Source organism: Ambystoma mexicanum, chromosome 7p, assembly GCF_040938575.1.
Source record: "Ambystoma mexicanum isolate Mex_15411 chromosome 7p, UKY_AmexF1_1, whole genome shotgun sequence".
Lineage (NCBI taxonomy): Eukaryota > Metazoa > Chordata > Amphibia > Caudata > Ambystomatidae > Ambystoma > Ambystoma mexicanum.
In genome coordinates, this window is record NC_090939.1 from 532,196,939 (window position 1) to 532,215,269 (window position 18,331).

Below are 18,331 nucleotides of genomic sequence, written 5' to 3' on the forward strand. Positions count from 1 at the left end.
CTACCACCAGTATCCAGATTTTAATGATTTTGTGCCCTGCCTTGCCTTTATTACTGATTTGGCAACCGACGCTGCATTCTTGCACCTGCTACGACTGAAATCGAGAGCTGCAACCTGTCTCTAAGATGGCCGCCGCCGTGGTCCATCGATTTACCTGACCATGTTCTGCAGGCACCAGGCCTCCAGGAGCCAGCCAATTGGTCCAGCCTTCTTCTTTGCTGCAGACCTATCACCGGCAGGCAGAAGCCGGCCGGCGGAGTAAGGCCTAGGAAGAAGGCCAGCTGACTGAGCTGATCAGTCCACCATCGCCACCGCCAGAGCAGGAGCTCCCAGCGCTGCCTTGTGCTGCAGGAGCACACCCAACAGCATCCAGCATCCAGCATAGAGAGCAGAGGTAAGCTTATGGCAGATCAACTGTAGCCAAGGAGCCCCTCCGAGGCCCACTGCCCACCCTACCATCAGTATCCAGATTTGAATGATTTTGTGCCCTGCCTTAACTTTATTACTGATTTGGCAAACCAAGCTGCATTCTTGCACCTACTACGACCAAAATCGAGAGCTGTAACCTGTCTCTAAGATGGCCACCGCCGTGGTCCATCGATTTGCCTGACCCTGTCCTGCAGGCACCAGGCCTCCAGGAGCCAGCCAATTGATCCAGCCTTCCTCTTTGCTGCAGTCCTATCACCGGCAGGTGGAAGCTGGCCGGTGAAGTAAGGCTTAGGAAGAAGGCCAGCTGAATGAGCTGACCGAGGACAGCCAGCTCCTGGTACTTAGCCTCTGCTCATGTCTCACCGCGCCTTTCCCTAAGCATCCTACCTTCACCATCATCTATTTTCTGCATACACACATGCAACTGCTCCCAGTGTAGAACACTACTTGGCCTCTTCGACGGAACAATATGACCACCAAACTCAGGTACCCAGTAACAAGCTGCTTGTAGCGTACCACTGAACCTTTGTACCTCCCATACGCTGCGCCACCCAAACTCTGTCAATTACCTCCTGCACCTACAAATGATGCAGCTAAGTCGTATTCGCCGCTAAACGTAATGTACTGTATCTTTCTAAGTTGGCACACCTTGCAAATGTACCCATTGTACAAATGCAACTTACATTTGTTGTAACACTGTGCCAGATAGCTCTACCAACCACCTAACCTATAACGTTGCTTGGCCTGTCGACCTAACGCCCTGATTACTTCACTACCCTGCCGTTTCAGTCCTGTTTGTTCTTCAGTGGACTAGAATGCGAGGCCTACCCCGCGCCCTGCCTCGTGGTCCCCCGGCATAATGCCTGCCTAGAAGAGGCCATGTCCGGACACTAGCTCATACCCAAACAACCCACTCCCAATGCATCTGATTCTGCCCAGTTGTATCTGATCATGCACATTACCTGCTGCATCAGATTGTTGTCTTTGCCTACTGTCCTAACTACTTTATTGTGCTTATTGCCCTACTGCCTATTGCCCCAGGTACTGACTTTGCCTATTGCGTGTTGCCAACTACTTGATTGTGCCTATTGCCTTACTGCCTATTGCCCTAGATATTAACTTTGCCTACTGCCTGTTGCCAACTACTCGATTGTGCCAACTGCCTTATTGCCTATTACCGGTTGCCTCAGTTGGTTGTCTTTGCTTACTGCCTGCTGCCCTAACTCTTTTTGATGCTGCCCGCATCTTTGCCTTGATCTTGCATATCTGCAATTGCCCTCGCAGCATCACTCTGCCCAAGACAGCTCACTCTCAACACTCACACTACAGCAGTTTCAGCCAATTTGCTTCAGAGTCTGCGATACCATCTCAACTGAGTCAGCTCATACTGATACTCCGAACTGCGTATTCTATCTCTATCATTATGCTCCACCTACTGCTACCTTATCCCTAAACCCTTGCATAGACACCCTTCACCTGACCTTATTGCCACACTTTCCATCATCTATCTACCATACGTGCAAATTATGTATCTGCCTATGATCTATACCAACCCATTAAGGATCATCCTAAATCTAATTAGCACACTAAACCCTATCATGACACACACTCTGCCTTTAGTGGTTCCTGCGACGAGTGTGGGATGTATTGACCCACTTCTGCTCTGTCATGCATCCTCCCTGTGTTTGATGGTGCCAGAAATATCAAAATGGGCGAAAAACCCTTGTGCGCGCCGAAACTTATGAAAATCGCGCTTTGCAACACAAAAAGATGGCTACTAAATCTACCATGCATGTTGTCAGTGGTGGAAGAGAGATCTCACTCCTGAAACAAGTCACTGGGCTGCCCAACAAGTAAAAAGGGAGCACAGAGCGAAAAGCAGTGCTTTGCTGAAAGAAATCCAAAATCTTGCTTTTAAATCCCTTTTTGCTTGGTTGCTGAAACTGCAGAATGCCGGTACAGAACACCCTCAAACATCCAATATTCTTGCTGGGTGTTACAATTCATTTAGTTCAAGAAATCATTGTGATATTACAATGTCCTGAAAAGTTGAATTTGTCATCAAAACATCCACAGCAAATGTTGCCTGCCTGTGGAATCTGTCAAAATTTTGGCACAGCACCCTCAGCCGCCTGAATTATAGCTGTCAGAAGCCTGCATGATAGAATTTAAACTTGCACAACTGAAATCAAATGGTTGAAAACTAAATGACCTGTTATTGAGACTAACCTATGTTGTAACTGTTTGAGTCCATGGTGTAGAATATGGAATAAGTGTTCTAGCTGCAAGTTTGAAATCACAAGTTTATTTTAAACCAAGAAAAAAAATGCAACAGAAATAACTTTTGGATTTAAGCCTGACTCAAAGCCACCAAACCAGTATAACAGCTTCCCCCACAGAGGCCAGGCCTCTCTCTCCACCAGGAAATCACACCTATGTGATGATTATAGGGTGGGGGAAGAATTTGGTCTGCCAGCAGAAGAAGACAATGGACTTCCTCCAGTCAAAGGAAGGCTAAGTGTGAAGGGGCGTAAAATGGCCTGGGCCAAGGAGGAACTGGGAGGAGACTGCTTCTGAGCTGCAGGGAGAAGAAGGAGGTGCAGACAAACAGCCATCTGTGGCTGGACATTCACAAAGAACATTTTGTTTAAATACATATAACTTACTATGTAAAATTGTGAAAATCATAGAAATAACAGCATTGTTAATGTGATTTCTGGATGCACGGGTGAAGAGGTGCCAGAACTCTGCAACATGTTCTAGGAAGGAACGGCAGAAATTGTTATATTACACAAAATTTATTTTTGATAGAAGCATGAAACTTCATACACTTATGCCCATATTCAATGTGCACATTTGTGGAAATTTGCTCCGAAATTGGGCATTGTGTTCCAGACAAAAAGGGCAACATTCTGTAAAAAGCAGACACAAGATCTTACAGCGATGGGGTTTGGAGGAGTATCTGCTACACAAAATATGTAATCTATATATGTTATTGTTATTGAGGTTGCACACATGGAAATATGTATTGTACCAAAAGTAGATTTTGTGATCAAGAGGCGAGGGGTGGACTCTAGACCTTGTAAACCCACATCATCATGATGACACACTGTTTTTCTCCTCCTATCAAGGGAGAGAGGAGACCCTGACCAATCCCTGTCAGAGCGGTGAGTTTAGGATAATCCAGCACACACATACCTTTATAATAAGCATAAATAGAGACAGATCAGTACTGAAAAAGCACACACAGATTCACCCATTACCCGATTGCTGGTGGAGCACCCTGAAGCAGAGCCATCCATCTTCCCTGCTCCAGACTCCAGAAACTTGGCAAGCAGAAAGGCCCATTGCATAGCTAAACCATTTTCAGCTAGGCCTTAAATTTCCAGAACCAGAACCAACCCCAGAAATCTAAGGGGAACAAAATAAACATCCGGGCAGTGCTGTACTGCTTCCCTGCTGAAAATAATTATTACCAGAACCAAAAGATCCAATACAGTTGTGCCGTGATGTGACCAGAGCCATTGCAGATCAGATCCAGTCCAGTTGTGCCGTGCGGTATCCAGAGCGACTTGACGCTCCCAATCCCTGACCAGGATCCATGATGTTCCTTTTGATATACAGATAGTGAGTATCTATAGATAGAACTGTGTCACTAGCATAGGTACTGGCCATAGTAATCCCTGTCTTAAACCCATCCTCTCTTGAATTCAGAACTGGTAGTGTTAGGAGTATTTTTGAATTGTTAGAACTTTTCTTGCGCTAATTTTCTCTCATTTGTTTTCTAAAATCATAAATCATTAGTGTGGTGAATAAATAAATTGAATCCCAGAAGGAAAGTGAGTATCCACCACGTGAACGGTCCCTGGCCAGGACTGCGGAGGTTCATGTGTGGCATTCTCTTTTTCTATAGTCATAATCTAGTATAAGAAATCCCATTTGTCTTTTAAAAGTGCATTCCTGTTTTCCCATTCTTGTGCCTGTCTCAGAAAAACAACCTCCACTAAAAGGTCCATAACTTCCTCAAATTTTATGCTAGAAACTTCTGCTTGTAGCTAACATCCACAGCTTTAATTTGCATCTAAAACCGCATTCTAAATCCATATAGTTCCCCCGTAATCACGATTATCGTGCACTGAAAGGTTTGCAGCAAATTTTCGTTTAGGGAAATTTTGACACGTGTAAAACATCTTTTGATTGCACCCGACCTTAATTTTAAGATTTCACATTGTTTCTTAATATTAAATCATTGCTAGTGTTTGCCTGTAACTATCCAAAGCGGCTCCCATAAGAATTTAAACAATTTCAGCAATTTAAACCATATTTAGTGTTTTTGCACATTCCATTCTCAGATAACTTTAAAAACCATTTTGATTGCTTGCCAATCAATTATGATTTTCTCTTGTGTTGCTGAGGGGAAATTGGGATTGATATTGTGTTTGAATGTTGCCATGCCTGAAACCTGTTCTCTCCTCCTATCTCTTTACATTGTCTATTGAGGGGTTAAGGGGTGTGAAGGGGGAAATAGTAACCCCACTGTTATCCGTTCTGAACACACACACAAAAGTATTATTTCTGTGCTGAATTGTTTTGCTCACTATTGCTCCTTGTGATTAAAGAGATTGCTTAGTGGTACATCACCCCATTGGTTATTATTGTATACCCATTACACATAGTGTGATTAATGTGTAACTACATAAATAAATATTTTAACTTTGCAAACCATCCTGATTCCTGGTTCAGTGTGACCGGGGGGTTCCAGGAGGGGGGCGTTATATGAGTGGTACATCGTTCAGAATGAAATAACTTTTAGACACAAATAAATAAGGATTTCAGTTGTGCATTACATGCTAGGCGTTGACTTAGGTGAAGTGCCGGATTGAAATCTCTTACACCTGTTACAACAAACCCCCGAGTCAGGTTAACTTGGACACCAGATCATGCAGTTTCCACCAGAGAAACTGCAAATTCTGTGCCAGACTCCCTATAATATATGAACCCTTAGCTAAAACATCACATCTTCTCATAAATAATAATACCAGCACCTTGAGTAGCCCGCAGCCCAATACTAATACTTCCACCCACAATGTCAATACCCAGCACCCACTCCAGTTTAAAAGCCGGCTCACCCGAGACTTCAACACCCACCCGAAGCACCACCATAATACCCAGGAATCTACAAGCAGTACCATACTACCAACGGAACCTACACTGACTAGCATAAAAGGGGCCCTTATAAATGCCTGCTCTATGGTGGCCCACGCCACAGAAATAGCAAACTTACTCCATACAGAAAAAATGGACTTCCTCGCCATCACTAAATCCTGGCTTCATCCAGCAGCAGGCCCAGTGATCATGTTAGCCATTCCTGAGGATTACACTCTCCTCAGAATAGATCACACTAAATCCTGAGGTGGAGGCCTTGCCATAATTGCCAAAACCAGTTGAGCTTTAAGACTCACCACGCCACTAAACATAGACTCATGTGAATCCCTCACCGCCAAGCTGACCATTTCTGACACCCAGACATTGTCTATACACCTCATATACAGACCTCCTGGGGCCTTAGTCTCCTTCGAAGAAGACGTAACTAATATCTTATCTGACAATCTTAATAACTCCTCACGATGCCTTCTCTTAGGGGACCTCAACCTAGGTTTCAACGACCAGCTAGATCATAAGGCCGCACACATCAATGCCTCCCTCGAGGAATCAGGGTTCACCCAAAAAGTGACAAGTGCGACCCACATTAAAGGTAGGACCCTCGATTGGATAGCAGAGCACAACTGACAAACATCCATTACCTCCATAACACCACAGCCCTCGTCCGATCACCACGTATTTCCTTCTCCTTAGAAGCTACACCTCGACTACCTGCCAATAGCATAGCTCCTGCCATCCCTACCAGAAACAAAAGAAATTTCACAGCTGAAAAACTCACTCCCTTGTTTCTTCCTACTTTGAATTTGTTTCCAGACCAACAGATCTCTTCACCTTGGTTGAGGAATACAACAAAATAATGCTATCTTCCTTAGACGTCATAGCACCATTGAAAATTAGAAAAAGCAAACCCAAAAAACATGTGAATACCTGGTTCGCTCCCCACTTGAAAGCAATTAGACTAGAAAAACACAAAAGTGAACACATTTGGAGACAAGATCCCTCTGACACTAACAAAAACAACCTCAGTAAAATAGCCACCCTTTACAAAAAAGAAATTATCCCTGCCAAACAACTGTCATACAACATGTGCATCACTCAAGCTAACTCAAATACTAAAGAACTGTTCACTATCCTTTAAGAGATAGAAATGCCTATCCAAGCCTCGGACACCTGAACAGGGAAAGAATATGGTGCATTAGCATTCAGAGTGCCCTATCTAACAAAGTAATGACCCTCCAAGCTGAGATCAACAATAAAAAAGAAAATCTCCTCCTTGCCGCCAAATCTAACAAAACTTATGCGCTTCAGCCCCAGTCTACTACACCACCTCTCAGTTTACCCATACCCTGCTTCAACTTCAAAAAAGTATCCATCCTAGAAGTTGAAAAAGTCATCCTTACCCTCAAACCTTCCAACTGCCATGGCGACCCCTTCTCAGCACAGATCATACAAGATGCTGCACGTGACCTCCCCCCTTTCATCTCCAAACTCATTAATGCTTCCTTCTCCGCTGGCACCATATCCAACAACTTAAAACAGACTTGGGTCCTCCCACTACTTAAAAAACAAACACTTGACCCGTCTATACCCACAAACTACCACCCTATCACCACAGTCCCGTTCTTGCTTAAAATTCTAGACAAGTTGGCTTACATCCAAATCCAACAATATTTGGAATGCAACCACCTCCTAGGAGTACGTCAATCAGGCTTCAGACCACAACACGGAACTGAAACTGCGCTTATCGACCTTAAGGCACAAATAGACACGCTGAGAGACGACGTTAAGGCAGCATTACTGCTGCTGCTTGATCTCTCTGCAGCGTTCGACCTAGTGGACCCTAAGATCCTATGCAACCACTTGGACTCTGCCGCCCATTTCTCACAAGTAGTGATTGGATGGATCCAATCCTTCCTTGACAATAGAACAATGCGCATCTTCTCACCATTAGCAGCCGCTGACCCCATACCCATTCACCTGCGGTGTATCCCAGGGCTCCTGTGTGTCCCCTACCCTGTACAACATCTTCACAAACCCCCTTTTTGATGATCTAGACAGCCTGGGTATCACCTACACTAATTATGCTGATGTTACACAGATCCTCATCCCATTGACAGGCGACTACAACAAGGATTTGGCCTTTGTGAATAGAGTGTACCTCATCATCCAGGCTTTGAATTGCTTCTCATGGTCTATGCCTGAATGATGACAAAACAGACTTCTAATTCTCGGTACCTCACCGAACCTCAACAAACTAGGCCACAACTACTCCACATTCAAAATAGACGGCAATAACATTACAGTAGCCTAGGAGGTCAACCTCGATTCTACCTAGACTCCACGTTAACCTTTAAAAAACAAGTCAACTCCATGGCCTCATCTACTGCTTACACCTGTAAGCTAATCAGAACAGCCAAGCCTTTCCTCTCCCCTAACAACTGCATCACCGTAGCAATAGCCCTTGTCTTATCCAAACTGGATTATTGTCATGCCTTATATGTAGGGAGTAACAAACACACCACCAACAAGATTCAGATTCTTCAAAATAATACATTGATAGCAGCCCTAAGTATTCCTAAGAAAGCCGACATCTCTGACCTTAGAAGATCTAATAACTGGCTATCCACAAAAGATAAAATCCTCCTCAAAACAGCCTTCCTGACACATAAATGTCTCCATTATGCTGCCCCACAATACCTCATAGCCAGATATATGAGACAACCCGCCAGTCGCCCCACGAGAACTTCTAACGCCAACCTTCTAACGGGGCTCAGATTTAAACGCACAAAGACTGGTGGTAGCAGCTTCCAGGTCAAAGCTGCCCAATACTAGAACTCTTTGGCTCCGACTCTGAGGGAAGACCTACCCTACCCACGCTTCAGGACCAACCTCATCCATTGGATCAAGGAAAATGACCTATGACCTGTCACTATACCTATAATGCTACTCCTATTCCGCCTGTACATACTGTATATACTGTCTAGGGCGTCTCTGCCGTAGTGTGCAACCTACCTGTCTTATGTCTGCATGCTGTACATATTGCCGGTCTTCAATTTCTTATATAAAATGTATATAATGTATGATCTCATACAGCAATGTAACTGAAGCTGAACAACCCTCTTGATGCCTATTGCGCCCTGATACCCTCAGGTCTGGCACGCATTACACATATTAAAATGAGCAAACAAACAAACCATGTTCAGAATTACCTTAATATGCTAAAAACAAATTAAATCATCAAAACATATCAGAATCCCTTCATATCATATATCAAAATGTTCATCTTGACCTTCAAAGACAAAAATATAAGCTTCATGAAGGTAGCACAGATGAGTCAGAAATTAGAGCATAGAAACTAAATAGACATTTCTCAATAAGGAGCACTTTCCTGCCACTCTTGGGACTGGAAAGCCACAAAGCTAAATCTGAGGTACAGTTAGAGAGAATATAATGACATACTCAAAGGACAGAATGAGAGAGGTCTGGATTATGGAATGTTGGGTGAGGAACAGACCAGAAGAAACCAACTGGAAGATGGCAGAGCAAGGCAGCTGTCTCATAGCAGGTGGTAGACCAGTTGCTGAGCCCTGTCTGTTGAGAAGAAGGAAGCCAGAGCAGTCCATAGAGGGATGACAAGCCAGCGCTCAGTGACTGATTGCAAAAAGGGCACCATAATTGAAGGTTTGCTGACAGGATGACATCTGGCTGACAGGATACCTGGCTGGTTTTCCCAAAATCAGAAATTCCAAATTCAAATGTAAATCAAAAGAAAACGTTACCCATTCCCTATAATTGGCCAACTTTTGTCATGGTAATAGCTGGGAAGGGGAAATGAATGGCAATGCAGAGGGGGTGCAATTTGAAATCAGGGGTACAGTTGCTAATATCCGAATGCCCTGTGTTTCCTCATTTATGTTTCAAATTCAAGGTGAGGTGTGTTTTCTTCAAGACCCATTGCACTTTGAATTGAAAAAACGAAATTCAAAACTGAAAGCATTTTATATTGGAATTGCCTTGGTAAAGTTAAATATCAGTTCAGAATATATGTAGTGGTATGAATCGGTGCAGAGTCACGCTGGGTCATAGTATAAATGCATGGTACTATTGCCTGGAGTGTTATCATGTAGTTAATGCCACATAGTGTAGCCTGGATATTTGCTTGATAAAATGTGTGCTGATTTTTTTTTGTATCTATTTATTAAGAAATATGCAAAATACAAATCCTCTGCATTATCCTGTCTGTCAATGCCTCTGCAGAATCAGGTGTAGTTGGGGGGAGGGGACTGGGGAGATTGTCAACTAAATAGCTCTGACTGAAGAATAGTACATCTCCAGCCCAGACATATAAAGAAGCTGAAAGCATTAGAAGTAGGCCCTTTTAAAACTATGCATGCTTCTCGATAGAAAGGAATTCCTTCATATCCAAGAAAAAACATGGACACACACAAACACATATACACACAGACATGCATACACACATGTACCAATAAATGAAAGAACAAATCCTGGTTTAATGAAAATTACATTTACATCTTTAGTGAGAACTGCACATACAGATGAGTGTACATGTGGGTTCATAATCGAAAATATAAATTCCAGGGGATAGTATTGGTGAATATAAACTTACATGAGCCAATGCAAACGAGACACTTTTTGCATGTAAATGGCTCAACAGATAGCCCTATGTTAGCAGGTCCCTGGGTATATGGTAAACATCATCTATGTGGTTAATATATTCACTACCTCACACCTGCACAGGGGAGTTGGTGGATGTCTACATTTTTGTTTATTGATGCAATTTGTCTCTGGTGCCATACTTGTCTTCATGCTGAAAGGAAATCACATGTTTAACAATATGTGTATTGTGTAGAATATGTTAGTGCAATCTTAGTGATGTTCAGAAAAGAGATCAATGCTAAGCAGAAATGTCAGTAGGTATCATTTTGATTAGAATATAACATATTTATATGGAGATTTTTTTGTTTGAAAGTGGATGCCTTTGTGGACTTATCATAGTGAGATTCAAATACGTACAATTTAGTTTTGTATGATTTTATATATACCATATTGTAGTGGGTGCTAGGGTAAAGCTGGAGACCCTGTCGCCTACTATTGTACTATTCAACACATTCTTTTCAATGCATTTATTTTTTAGTACCTCGCTACCTGTTTTTTCCTAATTTGTGGGGCGGGGTCATAGCATATGAATGGGGTTGGCAAAGCTTAAATTGGCATGCCACATCTATGAGAACCTAGCCAAACTGATATAAAATACACTTACACCCCACTCCCACCGAGAACATGGATCAGAACCAAACATTGCTAATAGACCAAGACATCACTCCTTCAAAGGTACAAATGACAGGGTTGCCTACCACCAGTAGTTTTCTGATCCATCTTTCTAGAGGATGCAGCAATAAGACCTGGTATCAATCTCAAACCCTTAACACATTGGCGGTATACCACAAGTTTAATATTAGGGATACTCTTACATCTCACCATCCTATGGATGGTGAGATGGAAGATATTTGGCAAGAACTCCACTCCTACCACTGGAGAGGTGAAGTCGGGACTTTGTACCTGTACAGCCCTATGGTAGGAGGGGTGTGAACATATCTATCCAGGCTTACCACTCTTCCTCCGATTCCACTTTAAACCACTCATAGGATTCTTAGATTTGCAGGGCCCACTTCTATCATTGGTTCAATTGCAGGTGGCCAAGGGCTCAGGTTTGTGTGCAGCTAGAAGCTGTGTTTGGACAATACCTCACTCAGACTTTGCAAATGGATGTCCCAGGCACCCATAAATGCAGACCATCATGAGTTCCATGAAGAAAGCAGACCCCCAGGACACAAGGGAAGCGGGAAGCAGGGAAGAACACTGTGCTTTTGTGGTGGCAGGCTACGTGGTGGAGGCTAAGAAATGGCTACAGGAAGAGGCACATTTTTGAGATAGAGAAGAGAAGCTTTGATGGGTCTGTTCTTAGGCATCAAGCTGGAGAGCTGCAGCTTTCTATACCAAGAACAGGGACCAATGTACCACAGATGCCCTGGGCATAGCAGGTTTAGCCCACTTCTGAAGGCTTCAGAGGGCATGATTTGCAAATAGGGGTCTGCTTGGTCCCAGCAGCCCAAGGGTCGAAGCACCAATGTGTGTCTTCAGGAGATCGATCCAGAGAGGCTTAACAAGGACTTGGCTGGACGTAAGGCTTGATGTCTTCATTGGTCATCCCCATGTCTTTAGCAGGCTGCAGCTCTTCACAGCGTTCTTAGCTCCATACAACAATCTGAAGAGTGGCTGCAAAACTCTCCCTTTTATCCTAATATTAATCAATTCATCTATTGAGACACATCCATTCCTCTTATTTATTTGGAGCAATATTATTTAAAAACAAAATCAAAAGAAAGAAAATTGTGGGCTTGCAATAATTACGTTTACTAGTGGCTGCTTGTAATCACTCCTAAGTAGTTCTAAAAACAACAAAGAAATCTTGTTTCATATCAGGAAAAATAATGATGATATGACCACACTCCAGTGATGTTTATGGAAGAATATTCTTCACATATGCCTCCATAATTTATAATCCTAAAAGTCTTAAATGGGTCACATGTTCTACATTGATTATTCATGACTGTTACTTCAAGGCCACGTCCAACATGTGAATATTAAAACGTGAATATCATTACATGCATAAGGACTTTACATATTTGTAAGGTCGCATTAGCCAGAACCAAACCCACACAGCCATTTGCACTCCATTGTCCGCTGCCCCCATGGTTGCTGAGTAAGACATTTCATGTCAATCGTAGTGATTGCTCTGATCTTCTTGATTGGATGATACGCCATACAATTGTAATGCCTTTCATCTTATATGCTTCTAATAAGGTGATTTTTAATCCATGATTTGGATAATAACCAAGAGTAGCATGTGTCCTCGTCTTAGTCAGAAATGCCTCCTGCTATAACTCAGCCATCGTTCTCTATAATCTCTATTTCCACCCATGATTTTTTTAATGCAGCCTCACAAGTGTACTGCCAAATAGGTGAGGAAAGAACATATCACAATCAGAACATGGAGACCTCGTTTGTCTAATCTAGGCAATTATTGCCTAATCCACTCTGACTGGCTAGGACTGCTCCATGTTCCAGTCAATTGGGTGCATGGAACATTCAAGACACGCTGACTAGCTGAAAGACAGCAGATGCTAGCAAATCTATAGCCATGCTTTGCCTGCACTGACTGATTGACAAAACGGTGTTCAATTCATTGGATTGTCTCCTTAAGAATGGAACAGAATCCAGATGAATGCCACACTATTTTATCTGCGGATTTGATTATTGGTATATTTCTAGAAACCACAAATCCATATCCACAGGGGTGCATTTCTAGATTGATTTCTTATCAACTGTATCTGTCCCTGGGACATTTTTGCTCATTACACAATGAGAATTTGTAAGCACAATAAATGCTTGTGTACCTAGAGTAACATTGTCATTAAATGTGACAATACACTGAAACCGCTCCAAGAAAGCATATATATCTTCAAAAGAAAAAGAGAAACCCATATGGTACAATGCCACTAATATAACTTACACTAAAATACTGTCCAGTTAGAATGTACTAGTAGAATGAATAAAGTAATGGAAAGCAAATAAAATGTGATTAATTGCTGTATATTTATAGCACTATATGTGTAAGTATGTCATGCATGCACTATGAGGGCATCACTAAATGCTTCTGATTTGCTTCAGGATATTTTGCCAACACAATGCAAGAAAAGGTTGTGACTGTCTTACCTGGACAAAAAGTCTGGGAAGGAAAGGCGCACTGGGAATCCGTGTCGTATTATTTTTACCATTTCAAGCACACCAATATATTGCAACTGAGCCGAAACATAGAAATTATCAAAAGTGTCCGGCAGCTTTGAATTGTTTGGTTTAATGCAATGTAGAAAATGAGGTGTTGAATTCTGAAGCTTTCCAATAATATCTGTGAGGGATTTCTGTGAATAAAATGAACATAGAAAAAATAATAAAATATTTCCAGCACGTAAAACTCCACCCTAGCAGCATGTAAACAATTAATGCAATAGCAAAATTCAATCATTACAACTTTAAAAACATAAAAATCCACACCCAAAATATTCAATTGTATTATTTGGGTCTTTATTAGAGTGCTGGTTTATCAGCATTCAGCATTGAGTTAGACACAGTCTGGTGAAGAATTGCCAAAAGCACAGATGTACACGTAGAACACCCAAAGGCTTTATAAGCATATGGCAAAAAAACAGAATGTTTATTCACTCTGAATAGTGATATAATTTGGGGTCCTCTTTCATTTGAATGACTTTATCTGTTTGAAAATAAGAAGAGTGTTATTATCCCATGTGTAATCTATTCACAACGTTTCTATTAGGTGTGGACACATGCAGTGGGACAGAACAGTGTTGCCCCCATTCTGCCGACTCTGCCGTAATTTACCGTTTAACTACAATCTTTTGTATTTTCTTATTTTCTTTTTTGAATGTCTTTATTATATCTCTATATCTATATCTATGTGGTATCTAGATAGTGGCCAGTGCTACTAATATTCCTGTTTAACCGCAAATGATTTTGGATGTCCTTATTCTACATGTCTATAATCTTTCAAGATGGCGCCCAAGGTTACTAATGTTCTACCTACATTGGGCCATCATGCATTTACTGGGGGCCTACCTACATAAAACAAAGTGCGACATTACTGTTCCCCTGAGAGTGGCTCTGTTACATTTTGCTGTTGGTTGATGATCACCGCTGGTAGTGGTTTGGCGCTGGCGAGGGTTTCAAAAGTTTTGGTGATTTTGGGAACTTTGTAGGACGCTGATCTTTCGATTTTGCTTCCTTTGGTATCACCATTCTGAGGTGGGTTTCTTTTTCGGTGATTTTCGATGTTTCCTGTCTCTTTGAACATACCAAATAATGTTCTAACGGACGTTTGTCTTGGTATTGGTTTAGCTAGTATGCACTGGTGATTTGACACTTTTTTATTTTGTTTTTAGAAAGGTTGATTGTAGTCGTGACACTTTGACTTGTTTGAAACCTTGGCCATCTCTTTGTGCGCACTTTAAGAATTCCTGGACTTCTTTGTCTTGGAAATATTTGCATCTGAGTAAGGTATTGTTACCTGGATGTATGCTCTGTTGTGTTTGATTTGGAATTACATGTATGCCTTCAGTGAATTGCTAATTATGTTTCTTTTCACTTTCTGGAAGTTTAGAAGCTCTTCCCTCTCATAAAGGGTCATTCCCGAAACATGTAGGGTTGTTCATGAAGCCTTCTATCATGTGAAATTGCAACGTAATATTTGATTGATTGATCTTTTTGTATAATCTTTATTATCACCTTTTTTACTTATTTTCTTTGTGGAAGCGACACTATGGTTTCTAACATTAGGACATGTATCTCTGTTGTTTACCTTAGATGTATATGTTCCTTGTAGATTTTTTTTTTTCTCATTTAACTGTTCGAGTATTATTCTGTTTGACGTTTTTTACTATATGCTTATAAAACCCTTGGGTGTTCAACATGTACCTGTGTGCTCTTGGTAATTCTTTACAAGACATTTGTGTTAGCGGCATGAGGGCAGCCCTTTTGCAGATTTTCACCAGCAATTTGTTAAAAATGTTGATTTAATTATTTAATTGTGCATTTAAGATACCATTTTGAGTGCAGACCCCCCTTTATTAACTAATCAGCATTCAGTGTCTGCTCTCTATTACCTGATACCTCTATACTAATACCTCGGCTTTATGAGCATTAACTGTGCTCTGGTCTCTCTGCATTGCATTTTCACTCTCGTCTTAATTTCTCTCTCTCTCCCTCTCGCTCTCTCCAGTGCAAATAACAACATGCTACATAGTGTGCCACTTACTCTCCTCCCTAGACTCCAAATAGCTATCCACCCCAATCCAACCCAACCCAACTCTTGCAGGTCCTTCAGTGAAAAATGCCCATAAAATGGCACAGGTTGTGCTGTATAACACACAATAACATTTCATAACACAGCACAAAGTAACCTAATATAACATTTTCATGGTATATGTATCATGACTGTTGTATGTTTAACCTGTTTAACTTATCACACTTTGTTAAGCCATTCAAATGTACGATGTGAATTACTTCTGAATGTTTCACTTAATCTTAGGCTATTGGGTTTTTCAGTTCTTTAGTCCATCAGGTCACCTATATTTTTTCAAAAACTATTGCTTTTTATAAAGTGACTTGACCATTTGCTGGGTACTTTTAAGCAAAACACATCTTTGTATTCACACCAAGGTGTGTTGCGCAGTCGTTATTATTTTTTTTTGCTTTAATTATATTTGTTAACCACCCCTAGGTGCGTCCATTACGTCCGGCACTTTGCTGCTTACCAGTTAGGTTTGCACTTCAGAAAATCAAATACAATCCCATATTATATTTTCGTTTTTCTTCCACTAAAACTGCCACAGATGCAAATCAGATCTACTAGGAGGAGAAATCGTCAAATCCCTTTCATCTCTAATTCTTGCTAATCTCTGATGCCCCAAATGCTACCATTAGGGCCGGGAGGATAGTTAATGGTAATGGGTTTGGGCCTCATTCCGAGGTGGGCGCAAAGGGTTTTACCGGTACCGGTAAGGAGACCGGTGCCGCTAATCCCTTTGCGCCCTATTCCGACGTCCCTTTGCAGTCCCGTCCTTAACGCCTGTGGACGGGACCCGCAAAGGGACTTCAGAGCTAATAACAGTACCATAATGTACGGTACCGTTATTAGCACCATTCCCATTGAGCCCTATGGGGGCTGAAATGGGAATGGGGAATGGCTTTTCAAATGGGGACTTTACGGTCCTGCAAAGGTCGGAATAGACCGGTAAATCCCCATAACACCAAGTCGGTGGCGGTACCGGTATTGGTGCTGGTGCTAGTAATGGTGCTAACAGCGCCATGTCTAGCACCAACCTCGGAATGAGGCCCTTTGTCTTGGAAGCAAGTCAACGCAGAGCAACACAGGTGGGAATCCCAGTCCCATGCTTAGACACTGCTCTGGTGTTAAGCGCATAATAAAACATTCATTCATTAATATCTAATGGTGCAAAGTGGGTGTTTCGGGGCTTTGCACAAATGCCTTCTGGGAATAGCACATGGGCCACCAAGAAACGTTACGTTACTTCATGCCTGTTGGCGGCTTCTAACCAGGATGAAACTCAACTATTGAGTGGGTGCAACAAACTGCAACCTTGCAACACATCATTGAGTTCACAGTCACACAAATAGTCTACTAACATATGCACACAACCTTTACCAGTAAACTGAAATATATTGCCACTAACCCTGAGTTGCGTCGCAACAGTGATGGGGCCACCTCGCTCCAGTCTCTGGAGAAATGTTGAAGCTCCTTTCTTTTTCATCAGCTATGAGGGGAGAAGTGTAGAGCACACACATTATTCAAGACAGCCAAGTTACATCTTTGAAGACACGTTCAATGGCACAGCAGCACAAAGGAGGCACAGGCATGGCAGTTAATGGCAGTAACACTTATGTTTGCGAGATGCACTTTGTACTCGTTTCTTTAGTTGCACAGTTTATGCTGAGGACATGTACTAAACATAAATATACAGACCAGGACAGACGTGATCTAATCATAAAATGAGTGATCTAATTTGACTGAGGCCAATGTACCACTGTCTAATGACTCATTATCTTATAAAGATGATACTTCTCGGCAGGTCTATGAGACATTGTGAACTCCGGGTTGACACAGACATTTGTTCAGAAGATGACTCGCAAACACAAATCCTGCGTTTTTCTCTATAATGCGGAACAGCAACTCAACTACACATTTCAGGAGTTCACTACGTAGGCAGAGGCCTTCATGTGTGATAGAACATGCCCAGTATGGCAAACAAGCACACTGCACATGAGAAACGTGCCTACCAAATTGAAAAATAATCTAAACAAAAGGTGTTAACTGCTAACATCTGACATTTGTTTAGGCAATTTCCATCCTATTTTCTATGTAGTGGACATACTCGAAACCCTGGACACAGAGGCTTTGCTAGGGGGCGCTGAGGGGGCTATAGACCCAGGACTTTTGGTTGTAGCCCTGGATAGAAGCTCAGGGACTACAACCAAAAGGCTATAGCAAGCCCCGAATCCCGCCAGTCCCGACATTAGCTTAGCCGCTGATCTTTTCCAGACCTATCAACACCCCTGCCTGGACATACTTGCTTTTCTGCCTTTGAGTGAAATGCAAGGTTATGGGAACATGTACACACAAAATAATCCAGTTTGGTACTCCATTCAAATGTTCACTGACTTTAACAAGATGGATTTCAAAGAACTAGAAACATGGAGGGTGGTCCTGTTGCTGGGTACGCGCACATACCACTCCATTCCTGCCATAGCATGTAAGTGCCCTTAGTTCAATTTTTCTAGAAACATGCCAGCGCCCACAGCCCAAAGTCCTCTTATGTGCAGGTATCAACACAATACCAAAGCAAGCTTGCATTGTCCCTTTGTTCCGACTATCAAAACCCCACGTTGCTTTTTAAAAGGTCCCACCAGACCTACAGGTCATAAAACCCGGTAACAAAACATATCTTCATAAATGGAGCTGAAAGCCAAAAAGGGGAACGCAAATGAATGTACTAGACGGTGTTGCGCCCATTTTCTTAAGCAGGTTATTTTTGGTGCATACATTTCTCTACTACCATATATGTTG

General features: G+C 42.1%; 1 protein-coding gene across 3 annotated transcripts in view; it reads right to left on the reverse strand.

Moving 5' to 3' along the window:
* The window catches only part of MYO16 (myosin XVI), a 3,167,675-nt gene that overhangs the window by 731,382 nt on the left and 2,417,962 nt on the right, over positions 1 to 18,331 (reverse strand). For all 3 annotated transcript variants that reach the window (XM_069636567.1, XM_069636564.1, XM_069636566.1), the window contains exons 26-27: positions 16,941 to 17,021; positions 13,390 to 13,595 (exon numbers count right to left, since the gene is read on the reverse strand). In XM_069636567.1, the coding sequence (XP_069492668.1) occupies positions 13,390 to 13,595; positions 16,941 to 17,021 (287 nt within the window). The remainder of the gene's footprint in view (positions 1 to 13,389; positions 13,596 to 16,940; positions 17,022 to 18,331) is intronic.